Raw genomic sequence first — 14,144 nt, 5'->3', positions numbered from 1 at the left:
TTTTAAGGCCAGTGTTTGCCTAGCCCTTGTCTTTTACGGGCATTTTTGGTTCTGTAACTCCAATAAACTTTGTTATCTTTTATCTTGTGGCGTTCTGTCTTTGACATATATCCCGCCCTTCTCACCCCGAAGGGAACTCAGAGCAGCTGTATGTACATACAGTATATTATATTATTAGCATAGCACAATATTGGCATTATACTATATTGAAATATACCACTATACTGTAATATTATATGTAATATATAACATATAATTAATATTATTATATGATATTGTTAGTATTGTATTGTATAAAATGATAATATTATTATCAGTATTATATGTATATACAATATATTATATTATTAAAACGGATATAAAAATATTATATTATAAATGAGGGCGAGGGCCAGGTAAATTACCTTGGAGGGCCGCATCCGGCCCCCGGGCCTTAGTTTGGGGACCCCTGTTATAATCCTTACAGGCGCATGAGTAATGCACAAATACAAACTGTTTACATCATTACATCAAACATTATACAGTAGAGTCTCACTTATCCAACATAAACGGGCCGGCAGAATGTTGGATAAGCGAATATGTTGGATAATAAGGAGGCATTAAGGAAAAGCCTATTAAACATCAAATTAGGTTATGATTTTACAAATGAAGCACCAAAACATCATGTTAGACAACAAATTTGGCAGAAAAAGTAGTTCAATACGCAGTAATGCTATATAGTAATTACTGTATTTATGAATTTAGCACCAAAATATCACGATATATTGAAAACATTGACTCCAAAAATGCGTTGGATAATCCAGAATGTTGGATAAGCGAGTGTTGGATAAGTGAGACTCTACTGTATTCATGTTTGTATGTTTTTTTCAGTAACAAATAAGTCTGTTCAATAACTGAGTACAACACTTTAAATTCCAGTATTGTCCCACGTAGATAAACGTCTTAGAAATGCACGGTCAAAGGAGTAAACAACCGTGTACTGTGGTTCACACTTTAGATAAATTCATCATAGTCCCATGTAAGTTAATGTTTTGGAGATGCGCAAAAGGAATATAAACCATAAAGGAATGTAGAACAAAGGAATGTAGAAACAAAGGAATGTAGAAACAACAAGGATTCCCGGGTATTTTGTAACCCTTGTTTCTGGATCAAAATCCCTTCTTCAGGTAGCTTCTGAAGGTTCTTTCATGCGTTTGTAGTAGACTTTTCTGCAGCTTTTGTAAACTATATTCAAAAAAGACAACATAATAGATTTGCTGTTGCCAGCACCCAGTAACATTAAACAATTTCTCATAAGTTTAACACTCATTTAAACAAAGAAAAACACTTACTTCCACTAAGGAGTTTGTGGCTCTGCTGTAGCACTTCAATTGCGGATAATGATCCTACTGCCTTGACTTACATGGGACTATGATGAATTTATCTAAAGTGTGAACCACAATATACAGTTGTTTATTCCTTTGACCATGCATTTCTAAGACGTTTATCTACGTGGGACAATACTGGAATTTAAAGTGTTGTAGTCAGTTATTGAACAGACTTATCTGTTACTGAAAAAACATACAAACATGAATATAATGTTTGATGTAATGCTGTAAACAGTTTGTATTTGTGTATTACTCATGCGCCTATATGGATTATAATTTGTCTGTTACCATTGTTTTATTCTGTACTAGCTGTGCCCGGCCACGCGTTGCTGTGGCAAAGTGGTGGTGGTATTGGTTAAAAATTGTTGTGTAATTTTTATTTGACGTTATTTGTATTTTTTAATTAATTTTACTGTAAGTTATCTTTTTATTTATTACATTTTATTATTTTCTTGTATTATTTTTAGTTATTTTCTGTTATAGTATTTTATTGTATTAATTTTTAGTGTTTTTAATTATTTTTAGTGTTTTTTTATTATTTTTTATTGGGTTGCTAGGAGACCAAGTTGGAGGAGCTTAGCCTTCTAACTGGCAGCAATTGGATAAAAAGTATTATTCCTCTCCCTGTAATTAGGACTTTATTTTTCTTTTCTTTTTGTTGTATCAACCTAGAGCCGTGAATGATGGGTTGTGTTGTCAAATTTCGAGGTTGGGGGGCCTGTAGTTTTGTTGTTTTGTCCGCTGCCCTGATGCCATCACTCTTTTATATATATAGATTAGTTAGTAATAGGACAACTGTATCTTTACACGTATTATAGATTTCTGTGTACTTTAGTGTTTAGTGCGTGACTCCTCTGTGCCCGTCTCTCTTTGCAGGGGCTTTGCCCTTTACAAGGCCAGGATGATCAAGTGGATGAGCTCCCGTCACCAGGCGGAGAAGAAATCCTTGGACCAACTCAAGCGGCAGTGAGTTTTGTGCCTTGAAGGAACCAAGAAATGCCCTCGATTTGCAAGGACTTGGGACTTACTGCCAATCTCAACAAGTCCCCAATCCTTTTGTATTTGGTTTTGCAGATGTTTTGGACTTCAACTCCCAGAATTTCCAACTATTTGCCGGTCAGGGGATTCTGGGAGTTGAAGTCTGAAGCAGCTGGAGGACCAAAGATTGGGAATTACTAAGAATAACTCTCTCTCCAAAAGTTGTCACGATAAATTTCCTAGTTTTGTCACATGGGATCCAAAGATTGCATCTTCCAACATCCTTAGCAAGCTTAACAAATGATAACAGACATTGGGAGGGTTAGATTATTTGGAAGACGCCCACTTGGTCCATTTGTAGAAGCATTTTGTGGCCATGTCTCCATAGGAGAGGACATACCACCTTCCTAGTTAGATAGCCTTCCAGAACAGCTGTTGTGGTACTACACCTCCCAGCATTCCTTACTATTTGCTGTGCTGGGTGTTGGAGTCCTCTTGTGCATTTGCATGAGACACAGGGCTGGAGAACAAACTAGTAGTTTGGCCGTTGGAAGGTTTTGGAGTCTGCGTAAGGGAAGCTCAACCTGCAGGAAGTATATCCGGGATGAAGAAATATTTTCTGGGTTTTTGGAAGCAAGATGGAAGTGGGTGGATTCTCCTTTGCTGTTGGATCACCTGGAAGAGTTACCTGAAGGAAAGAAGGGAAAGTCTGGGAAGGAAACAGGATGGGGACTCCATAAGGTGATGGATGCGTTGCTTTGTAGGATGGAGCGGATCCGGGCCAAGCAGGAGAAGTACCACCAAGGACAACTGGCGGCAGAAGAGACCCCGGAGACGGACCAAACAGGTACGGAGTCCATTTAGATGAGGAATGAGAAGCTGCTTCCCTTTGATATTACCCATACTATTTCTCCCCTTTGTGCTATTGGCATCTCATGTGGATCCCTGTCTCAAACTCCCCTGGAAGGGAACCCCAAAGGCCATCCAGTCCAACCCCTTTCGGCCAGGCAGGAAGGCACATTCCAGTCCCTCCCGACAGATGTCCATCTAGACTTTCCAAACCTCCAGAGGAGAGTCTTGCACATAATCCCACTGTCGACCAGCTGTTTCCATCAAGAGGGTTGTCCTAATGCAGCGTTTCTCAACCTGGGGGTCAGGACCACTAAAAACATACATTTCTGATCATCTTAGAAACCCCTTTCGCAGAGAAAGATCTCTTTACCTGTCCTTCTCTTCCTTTTTGGAAACAGATGGCGAATCCTCTCACCAATTGCCCAGTTCTCTCACTGGTGGGGTTCAAGAGGCTCTTTGATTGTAGGTAAACTATAAATCCCAGCAACTACAACTCCCAAATGTCACGGTCTATTTTCCCCCAAATCCACCAGTGCTCACATTTGGGCGTATTGAGTATTTGTGCCAAGTTTGGTCCAGATCCATCATTATTTGAGTCCATAGTGCTCTCTGGATGTAGCTGAACTACAACTCCCAAACTCATGCTCAATGCCCACCAAATCTTTCCAGTATTTGCTGTTGGTCATGGGAGTTGTGTGTGCCAAGTTTGGTTCAATTCCATCACGGGTGGAGGTCAGAATGCTCTTTGATTGTAGGTGAACTATAAATCCCAGCAACTACAACTCCCAAATTTCAAGATCTATTTCCCCCAAACTCCACCAGTGTTCAAATTTGGGCATATTGTGCCATGTTTGGTCCAGATCTATCATGGTTTGAGTCCATCCACAGTGCTGTCTGGATGTAGGTGAACTACAACTCCCAAACTCAAGATCAGTGCCCACCAAACCCTTCCAGTATTTGCTGTTGGTCGTGGGAGTTCTGTGTGCCAAGTTTGGTTCAATTCCATCGTCGGCGGAGGTCAGAATGCTCTTTGATTGTAGGTGAACTATAAAGCCCAGCAAGTACTACTCCCAAATGACAAAACCCCACCAGTATTTAAATTGGGGCATATCAGGTTTTTATAGCCAATGTGGTCCAGTGAATGAAAATACATCCTGCATATCGGATATTTACATTACGATTCATAACAGTAGCAGTTACGAAGTTGCAACATAATTTTAGTAGTATCAGCCCTGGTGCAAATCCCGTCTTGTGTGCACCCACCCCCAAAGGGATTCATAGTTCATAAACCTTTCGCCACCTTGGTTGCCCTTCTCTGGACGCTGTCCAGTGTGTCCGTATCTTCCGTGCATTGTGATGCCCGGAAACGCGTAGCATCCCTTGGTCCCCCCTTCACGTCTCCTTGTGCCCCGCTCCACAGAAACGGGCTCCAAAAAGGACCAGAGGAAGCAGTGGTGGCGCCCGTGGCTTGACCACGCCGCAGGTACGGTCCGGCTCGGAGCGCATGAATCCTGGCTCATGGCGCTAACTCTCACTGGGCATCCGGGGCCATCGCTAACACCGGCCATTGGGTTACGGGGCTTTGAGCCATCTCCTCCATCCTGCATGCCGCTCTTCTGAAACCCCTTTTCATTGCACCCTTAACCGACAATATGGTCCTACTTTAAATGAGGGATGCTGGGATTTGTAGTTTGGGAGCCCAACGGAACTTGGCTTGAGAACTACAACTTCCAGTATTCCATAGGCGCCTACCATGGCAACTTAAGAGCAAGCATAACACTATAATTGTGCCGTATGAAAGGAAGTCTTTGTTATTGCATGGCCAGTATGGTGCCACTTTCACCGTGGGATTCTGGGATTTGTAGTTTAGTAAGGCAGGGTTGATCTAGCAGAGAACTACAACTCCCAGGATTCCATAGGTGCCTGTCATGGCAACTCAAGAGCAATCGTAACACTATAATTGTTATTGCATGGCCAGTATGGTGCCTCTTTCACCACGGGATTCTGGGATTTGTAGTTTAGTAAGGCAGGGTTGATCTAGCAGAGAACTACAACTCCCAGGATTCCATAGGTGCCTGTCATGGCAACTCAAGAGCAATCGTAACACTATAATTGTTATTGCATGGCCAGTGATAGCAATATGGTGCCTCTTTCACCACGGGATTCTGGGATTTGTAGTTTAGTAAGGCAGGGTTGATCTAGCAGAGAACTACAACTCCCAGGATTCCATAGGTGCCTGTCATGGCAACTCAAGAGCAATCGCAACACTATAATTGTTATTGCATGGCCAGTGATAGCAATATGGTGCCTCTTTCACCACGGGATTCTGGGATTTGTAGTTTAGTAAGGCAGGGTTGATCTAGCAGAGAACTACAACTCCCAGGATTCCATAGGTGCCTGTCATGGCAACTCAAGAGCAATCGCAACACTATAATTGTTATTGCATGGCCAGTGATAGCAATATGGTGCCTCTTTCACCACGGGATTCTGGGATTTGTAGTTTAGTAAAGCAGGGTTGATCTAGCAGAGAACTACAACTCCCAGGATTTCATCGGAGACTGCTATGCTATCTAAAAAGAGGAATCATAGTGTTACAAATGTGCCGTATTAACGGATCTCGGTGTTTCTTTATTTTTATCACATGCCGCAGTTATAGCACTGTGGTCTTCCTTTTAACTTAGAGATTCTGGGATTTGTAGTTTGATAGGGCATTGGAGATCGAGCTGAGAACTACAGCTCCCAGGATTCATTAAGAGGCTGCCATGTTGATTAATTGTGCCACATTAAAGGACTCTGGTTTGGGTTAGGGTTTAGACTCTGGTTTCCATGTTATCGCACAGTTACAGTACCGTATTTTAACTCTATATAATCCAGTTCAATGCAGTTAATCACTGGGTTGCTGTGACTTTTCCGGGCTGTCTGGCCATGTTCCAGAAGCATTCTCTCCTGACATTTCGCCCGCATCTATGGCAGGCATCCTCATAATCTAGCTGGGAACTACAATGAGCCGGTGACGTGCACTGCATGCCGCGTTTGCATGAACCAAGGGCCATCGGACGCACACATTCTCACCCGTAACCAGCTGTGCTTTGACTTCTGTCCTGCACTCTGCACATGGGCAGGGTAACCATAGTCTGCTTTTCCTAGAAGGAGAACCACGCGGCTCAGAGATGCCTCCTTCTGCTAAGTTGGATAGAAGAACGATAGGAAGCAGGGGGCATTATAGTGGTAACGTCGGCATGGACTGAATCCGTCCGGAATATTTGCGTGTGCGCCTTTATTTTTTGGATATTGTTTACGTTTTAACAGCGGCGAATCCCAATCCCAGCCCTCCAGGTTTGGAGGACTTCAGCTCCCAGAAGACAGTGGATTCTGGGAGCTGAAGTCCAAAATGCCTCAAAATTATGGAGTTTGTTTTGTGGTTTGAAAGCATCCAACATTTTGCACTCTCCTTCCTCTTCAAAGCTCATATAATGCAAACTTATGATTGATTTCTTTCCTTTTCACAACTTTGGGGAAAGTATGTTGTCAAACGCTTTCATGGCCAGAATCACTGGGTTGCTGTGAGTTTTTCGGGCTGTTCCTGCAGCATTCTCTCCTGATGTTTCGCCTGCATCTGTGGCAAGCATGTCTGTTGACAGTGAAGCAAGTGGAGTGTATATATATATATCTGTGGAATAATGTCCAGGGTGGGAGAAAGAACTCTTGTCTGTTTAAGGCAAGTATAAATGTTTCAATTAGCAAGCTTGATCAGCACGGAGTGGCTACAAAGTTGCAAAGTCAATCAGTGAGGGTATCTGCATAGAGGTAGCCTTGCCTCTGTTGCCTGGAGGCATCCCACCTTGGACATTATTCCACAGATATATATACACTCCACTTGATCTCTGAAGATGCCATGAGCCACAGATGCAGGCGAAACTTCAGGAGAGAATGCTACTGGAGCATGACCATACAACCTGAAAAACTCAGACCAACCCAATTGTGGGGAAAGTACTTTTTTCCCTACTGCAGTCCCCAGAATCCCCTATCTTCTATGGCTGCATGGGGATTCTGGGAGTTGTGTTCCCAGTCATATCAACTTTCCCAAGTTCTGCATTTCTTCTTCGGAAACCTGTGTGTATTTAGCAAGGATAGAGTTGGAAGACCTTTCCTTTTGAAATAGATGTCAATGTTGTGGGTGTATTTGGAGGAGAATATTGCCATACGTGAGGATGAGGAGGGGGCAAAGCATGTGAGCATGTGTTGGTGTGCATGCATGTACATTTAGTACCATCTCGTTGCGGTTTGCAAACTCAAAACGAAACACAAAAATGCCAGGAACCGTTGATTAATGAGCAGAGCAACAGACTAGAGAACAAAGAATATAAAAGCAGAAAGTGCTAAAATAATAATATATTTAACAGCCATATAGTGCTAATAAAAATACCTTTCGCAACCATATAGTGCATGGAGCATAATATCATGGAAACTGCATGAAACAGAGACCCAGATTCAACATACAAAATACTGTCTTTTTTGGGAACATTCGGCATTGCAAAACCTTAGCAAACTTGCACAGAAGGCCTGCTTTCATGCAAGAGGAAGCAAAGGAGGCCCTTAGTGCAGATGGTTTCAAAAGGACGCAGAAATCTATAGTAAATTTTCTCCCTTTTTCTACTTCCAAGCTCGAGTTTTTCTCTTTCGCAAAGCTAAGCGGCTTTCTTTCTCCATCCTGAAGCTGGGTTTCAATTCTTATTCTTCTTGCACGGTCCTTTTTTTGGTGGAGGAAAGGCACTTCCCTGCGCATCAGCTCTTCCTGACTTCCTTTTGCATGGGGGAAACTTCAGCTGTCATCCTTAATCAATAGTTCATAGTCTTTAAGAATAGTTGTACTCATTGAAGTCCATAAGATTACATGCATCCACTTCCACTGAGGTCTGAATACATAGTGCTAACATTGAAGTCCAAACACATACATGCATCCACTTCCACTGAAGTCTGGGCACATACCGCTAACATTGAAGTCCAAACACATACATGCATCCACTTCCACTGAGGTCTGGGCACATACCGCTAACACTGAAGTCCAAACTTATACATGCATCCACCTCCACTGAGGTCTGGGCACATACTGCTAACATTGAAGTCCAAACACATACATGCATCCACCTCCACTGAGGTCTGGGCACATACTGCTATCACTGAAGTCCAAACACATACATGCATCCACCTTCACTTTGGTCTGAGCACATACTGCTAACATTGAAGTCCGAACACATACATGCATCCACTTCCACTGAGGTCTGGGCACATAGTGCTAACATTGAAGTCCAAACTCATACATGCATCCACCTTCACTTTGGTCTGGGCACATACTGCTAACATTGAAGTCCGAACACATACATGCATCCACTTCCACTGAGGTCTGGGCACATAGTGCTAACATTGAAGTCCAAACACATACATGCATCCACCTCCACTGAGGTCTGGGCACGTAGTGCTAACATTGAAGTCCAAACACATACATGTATCCACCTCCACTGAGGTCTGGGCACATAGTGCTAACATTGAAGTCCAAACTCATACATGCATCCACCTTCACTTTGGTCTGGGCACATACTGCTAACATTGAAGTCCGAACACATACATGCATCCACTTCCACTGAGGTCTGGGCACATAGTGCTAACATTGAAGTCCAAACACATACATGCATCCACTTCCACTGAGGTCTGGGCACATACCTCTAACATTGAAGTCCAAACACATACATGCATCCACTTCCACTGAGGTCTGGGCACATACCGCTAACATTGAAGTCCAAACACATACATGTATCCACCTCCACTGAGGTCTGGGCACATAGTGCTAACATTGAAGTCCAAACACATACATGTATCCACCTCCACTGAGGTCTGGGCACATAGTGCTAACATTGAAGTCCAAACACATACATGCATCCACCTCCACTGAGGTCTGGGCACATACTGCTAACATTGAAGTCCAAACTCATACATGCATCCACCTTCACTTTGGTCTGGGCACATACTGCTAACATTGAAGTCCGAACACATACATGCATCCACTTCCACTGAGGTCTGGGCACATAGTGCTAACATTGAAGTCCAAACACATACATGCATCCACCTCCACTGAGGTCTGGGTACATAGTGCTAACATTGAAGTCCAAACACATACATGCATCCACCTCCACTGAGGTCTGGGCACATAGTGCTAACATTGAAGTCCAAACACATACATGCATCCACCTCCACTGAGGTCTGGGTACATAGTTCTAACATTGAAGTCCAAACTCATACATGCATCCACCTCCACTGAGGACTGGGTACATAGTTCTAACATTGAAGTCCAAACACATACATGCATCCACCTCCACTGAGGTCTGGGCACATAGTGCTAACATTGAAGTCCAAACTCATACATGCATCCACCTCCACTGAGGTCTGGGCACATACCGCTAACATTGAAGTCCAAACTTATACATGCATCCACCTCCACTGAGGTCTGGGCACATGCCGCTAACATTGAAGTCCAAACTTATACATGCATCCACCTCCACTGAGGTCTGGGCACATACTGCTAACATTGAAGTCCAAACTTATACATGCATCTACCTCCACTGAGGTCTGGACACATACTGCTAACCTTGAAGTCCAAAGTCATACATGCATCCACCTCCACTGAGGTCTGATAGTAAATTCCAAAGTAAATTCTAATAATTGCATAGGCAAGAGAATTATGTTCTGCAGTGTGCACTCCCCCCCCCCCCCCGGGCATGGTCCTTTTCCTAAGTCGAATCCCACTTTTACTGCTACAGCTCCATCCTAGAGAATTCTGGGATTTGTAGTTTGGTGAAGTACTTACATTGCTCCCTACTGTCTTAATTGAATGCCCAGCCTTTCTCCCATTGCATGCTCTTGGGTATTTGTCCAGTAATGTTGATTGATGTTGCCCTTTCCCACTGACCAAATCCCAGGACGAAGCCGTGGCAGGTGGAAAATGGATCAAACTGCTCTGATTCCAGAATATGTTTTCTTCCTGCCTGGCTTTTCCCAAACTGGGAAAGAGATAGTTTCCTAACTTTCTTCTTTTTGGGGGGGATGAATTTGCAGTGTTGCACTCGGGGGATTATTTCCTCTTTGAGACGGACAGCGAGGAAGACGAGGAGTCGGTCCTGGATGACCAGAAGCCGCCCAAGCAGAGTGCCTTCCAGGTGAGATCCTGCCTTAAATAATAATACAGTAGAGTCTCACTTATCCAACACTCGCTTATCCAACGTTCTGGAATATCCAACGCATTTTTGTAGTCAATGTTTTCAATACATCGTGATATTTTGGTGCTAAATTCGTAAATACAGTAATTACTACACAGCATTACTGTGTATTGAACTACTTTTTCTGTCAAATTTGTTGTATAACATGATGTTTTGGTGCTTAATTTGTAAAATCATAACCTAATTTGATGTTTAATAGGCTTTTCCTTAGTCTCTCCTTATTATCCAACATATTCGCTTATCCAACGTTCTGCCGGCCCATTTGCGTTGGATAAGCGAGACTCTACTGTAATAATAATCTGAAAATACATCACACAGTCCTAGACACTTGGAGAGTGTTCGACTTGTGATTTTGTGATACGAAATCCAGCATATAGATCTTGTTTGCTGTGTCATAATAAAATAAATACAGGAAAATAATACAAATAATAATAATGTCTGCTGTGGACTCTTCTTGTTGTGTTTCTAATAATAATAATAATAATAATAATAATAATAATCCGAAAATACATCACACAGTCCTAGACACTTGGGAAGTGTTCGACTTGTGATTTTGTGATACGAAATCCAGCATATCGATCTTGTTTTCTGTGTCATAATAAAATAAATACAGGAAAATAATACAAATAATAATAATGTCTGCTGTGGACTCTTCTTGTTGTGTTTCTAATAATAATAATAATAATAATCCGAAAATACATCACACAGTCCTAGACACTTGGGAAGTGTTCGACTTGTGATTTTGTGATACGAAACCAGCATATCTATCTTGTTTGCTGTGTCATAATAAAATAAATACAGGAAAATAATACAAATAATAATAATAATGTCTGCTGTGGACTCTTCTTGTTGTGTTTCTAATAATAATAATAATAAATTTCATGTCAGGAAATAAATAAATTATTATTATTATTATTATTATTAATCTTCTTGTGTGAGATAATTGGCCGTCTGCAAGGATGTTGCCCAGGGGACATTGCCCAGATGTTATGATGCTTTATTATCCTTGTGGGAGGCTTCACTTATGGCCACGAATGGAGCTAGAGCTGACAGAGGGAGCTCATCTGCCCTCTCTCCAGATTGGATTCGAACTGGCAACCTTCAGGCCAGCAACCCAACCTTCAACTCATCAGTTCCTGCTGGCACATGGGTTTAACCTACTGTGCCATCAGGGGCTCCAATAATAATAATAATAACAACAACGACAGAATTGAAAATTCAATGACAGATCCCAAGTGCACGGTCCACAATGGAGAATTAATTCTAAGCATGCAACCGCTGTAATTTACACCTTTTTGTGTCCAAATTACAAAGAGTGCACTTGTTGCCGCTGTGCATTACATTCGCCAGCAAATACTAATTTTTTTGGTTTCAGGGTTTGGAAAAATGAGGTGTGCATTAGATTTTATGGTGCAGTGGCGTAGATACGGATATTGTTCCTTTATGGCTGATCCTATGTGTCTCTTTCCTTCCAGCTGGCCTATCAGGCCTGGGTGACCAACACCAAGTCAGCGCTGCACGAACGGGAGAAGCAAGAGAAGGAGAAGGAGCAGGAGGCCGTGGAGGAGGCCAAAGGCAAGCTCTTCTCTTTCCCATTTTTCTGTCCCATTTTGGGCTGGATGCAAGGTCTTTTTTGGGTGCAATGTGTCCATATCAAGGCCGGGCCGTGGCGCAGCTGGTTAGTAGCCAGTAGCAATAAATCGCCACTAACCAAGAGGTTACTGGTTCAAAGCCCGGGTCGGGGTTAAGCTCCTGACCATTCATAGCCTAGCTTGCTGTCCACAAAAACAGTTGCGTCTGTGAGTAAAGAATTCTTCCTATTCAAAGCAATACAGTTGAGAATTGCATATTTGGAATCAATTGGGGTAAACTGTGGAGGTGATGCAGATATTTGACCTGAACGGGATCTTGTTAACAGCTTGTTTATTTTAACTTCTTTTGTACAAACTTCTTTTGTATGTATGTGTATGTGTTAAATGTTTTGATACGGCCGATGGGCTAATCAATAAAACGTGATTTGATTTGAGTAGAGAATTCTAGGTACCGCTTAATGCGGGGAGGCTAATTTAACTTAATTTCCAACACCATAAAACGTCCAGCAGCGTGCAGAAGACTGAGGAAGTACTCCATCAAGGACTCGGTGTCAAGGTGGATGATGAAGCGACAGCTCCCCCTGTGGCCAGAATCGAGCATACCCTCATGAAGCTGGAAAACGTTAAATTGCCTCTATTGTCTGTCTATATATGTTGCATGTCTAATAATGGCATCGAATGTTTGCCACGTATATGTGCATTGTTATCCACCCTGGGTCATCTTTGGGGTGAGAAGGGCGGAATATAAATACTGTCAATAATAATAATAATAATAATAATAATAATAATAATAATAATAATAATAATAATTATAATAATACATTATTATAATTATTATAATTATTATGATTAATAAATAAAATAAATTTGAGGAGGGTTATAAATAATATCACTAGAGTGCATGGGGCAGAGTGCTTGACCAACCCTTTGTCTTGCAGGGGAGGACAGCAAAGGAGGTGTCCGGCGTGGCCCATTGAAGGACAGGACCAGCAGCCAAGAAGAGGAAGAAGAAGAAGAGGGAGAACAGGATGAAGAAGAGGAAGAAGCATCTCCAGGTTTGTGGAAGGGATGTCATGAAGAACCGTGGTCTTCAAAGTGGCCATCTTCAAACCACTGCTCAACATCTGCCAGTTTGCAAGAACGAACGGCACAGTCCTTCACTCCAGTCCATCTTCTGTTCCAGGGAAGAGCAACGTGCTGCAGCGGGTGCTCAACACGCTCCGCTTCCTGTGGGTGCTGTGCCAGGCCACCATGGATGGACTCACCCAGTGGCTGCGGGCCCTGACTAAGGAGCATGAGGAGTTGTCCACCGTCTTGGGGCTGGAGAGATACGTCCTCACCCAACAGTTGGATCAGGTCAGCCACCCGTTCTCCCCTTTGATGATGCTCCCTTTTCTTCTCTCATCCTGTGATGCTCCATCTAGTTCTCTCATCTTGTGATGGTCCAAGCGTTCTCTCCTTTGGGGATGGTCCATTAGTGCTCTCATTCTTCAGTGATGGTCCATCCGTCCTCTTGAAACCTTCTTTCACTTGGTGATGTTCCATCCGTTCTCTCCTTTGGTGATGATCCATCCCTCTGTCCTTTCATTCAGTGATGGTCCAACCATTCTCTCCTTTGGTGATGTTCCATCTCTTCTCTTGTTTGGTGATACTCCATCCGTCCTCATCTGGATGATGTTCCATCCATGCTCTCATCTGGTGATGGTCCATCTGTTCTCTCCTTTGGTGATGCTTCATCCGTTCTCTCATCTGGTGATGCTCTATCCATTATCTCGTCTAGTAATGCTCTCTCTGTTCTCTCCTTTGGTGATGTTCCATCCATTCTCTCCTTTGTTAATAGTCCATCTGTCCTCATCTGAGGGTGGTCCATTTCATGATACTCCATCCATGCTCTCATCTGGTGAGGCTTCATCCATTATCTCGTCTGGTGATGCTCTCTCCGTTCTTTTTTTTGGTGATGGTCCATCCATTCTCTCCTTTGTTGATACTCCATCTGTCCTCATCTGATGGTGGTCTATTTCGTGATACTCCATCCATGCTCTCATCTGGTGATGCTCCATCTCTTCACTATTTTGGTAATGGTT

The 14,144-nt window shown here is 42.7% G+C and overlaps 2 protein-coding genes across 7 annotated transcripts in view; one reads left to right on the top strand and one right to left on the bottom strand.

Moving 5' to 3' along the window:
- ctu2 (cytosolic thiouridylase subunit 2) overlaps positions 1–14,144 on the bottom strand; it is a 93,859-nt gene that overhangs the window by 43,394 nt on the left and 36,321 nt on the right. The gene's annotated exons all lie outside the window — the stretch shown is intronic.
- The window catches only part of piezo1 (piezo type mechanosensitive ion channel component 1 (Er blood group)), a 165,921-nt gene that overhangs the window by 125,621 nt on the left and 26,156 nt on the right, over positions 1–14,144 (top strand). For 2 of the 5 annotated variants that reach the window (XM_062961869.1, XM_062961873.1), the window contains 8 exons: positions 2,244–2,333; positions 3,110–3,192; positions 4,618–4,680; positions 6,345–6,425; positions 10,308–10,408; positions 11,944–12,043; positions 12,999–13,115; positions 13,244–13,416. In XM_062961869.1, coding sequence (XP_062817939.1) covers positions 2,244–2,333; positions 3,110–3,192; positions 4,618–4,680; positions 6,345–6,425; positions 10,308–10,408; positions 11,944–12,043; positions 12,999–13,115; positions 13,244–13,416 — 808 coding nt within the window. The remainder of the gene's footprint in view (positions 1–2,243; positions 2,334–3,109; positions 3,193–4,617; positions 4,681–6,344; positions 6,426–10,307; positions 10,409–11,943; positions 12,044–12,998; positions 13,116–13,243; positions 13,417–14,144) is intronic. The other 3 variants (XM_062961870.1, XM_062961871.1, XM_062961872.1) reach the window with 3 other exon arrangements.

The sequence above is a fragment of the Anolis carolinensis genome, unplaced genomic scaffold (assembly GCF_035594765.1).
Source record: "Anolis carolinensis isolate JA03-04 unplaced genomic scaffold, rAnoCar3.1.pri scaffold_9, whole genome shotgun sequence".
NCBI lineage: Eukaryota > Metazoa > Chordata > Lepidosauria > Squamata > Dactyloidae > Anolis > Anolis carolinensis.
Note: the sequence above shows the minus strand (reverse complement) of the source record. Positions and strands in the feature narration are given on the sequence as shown.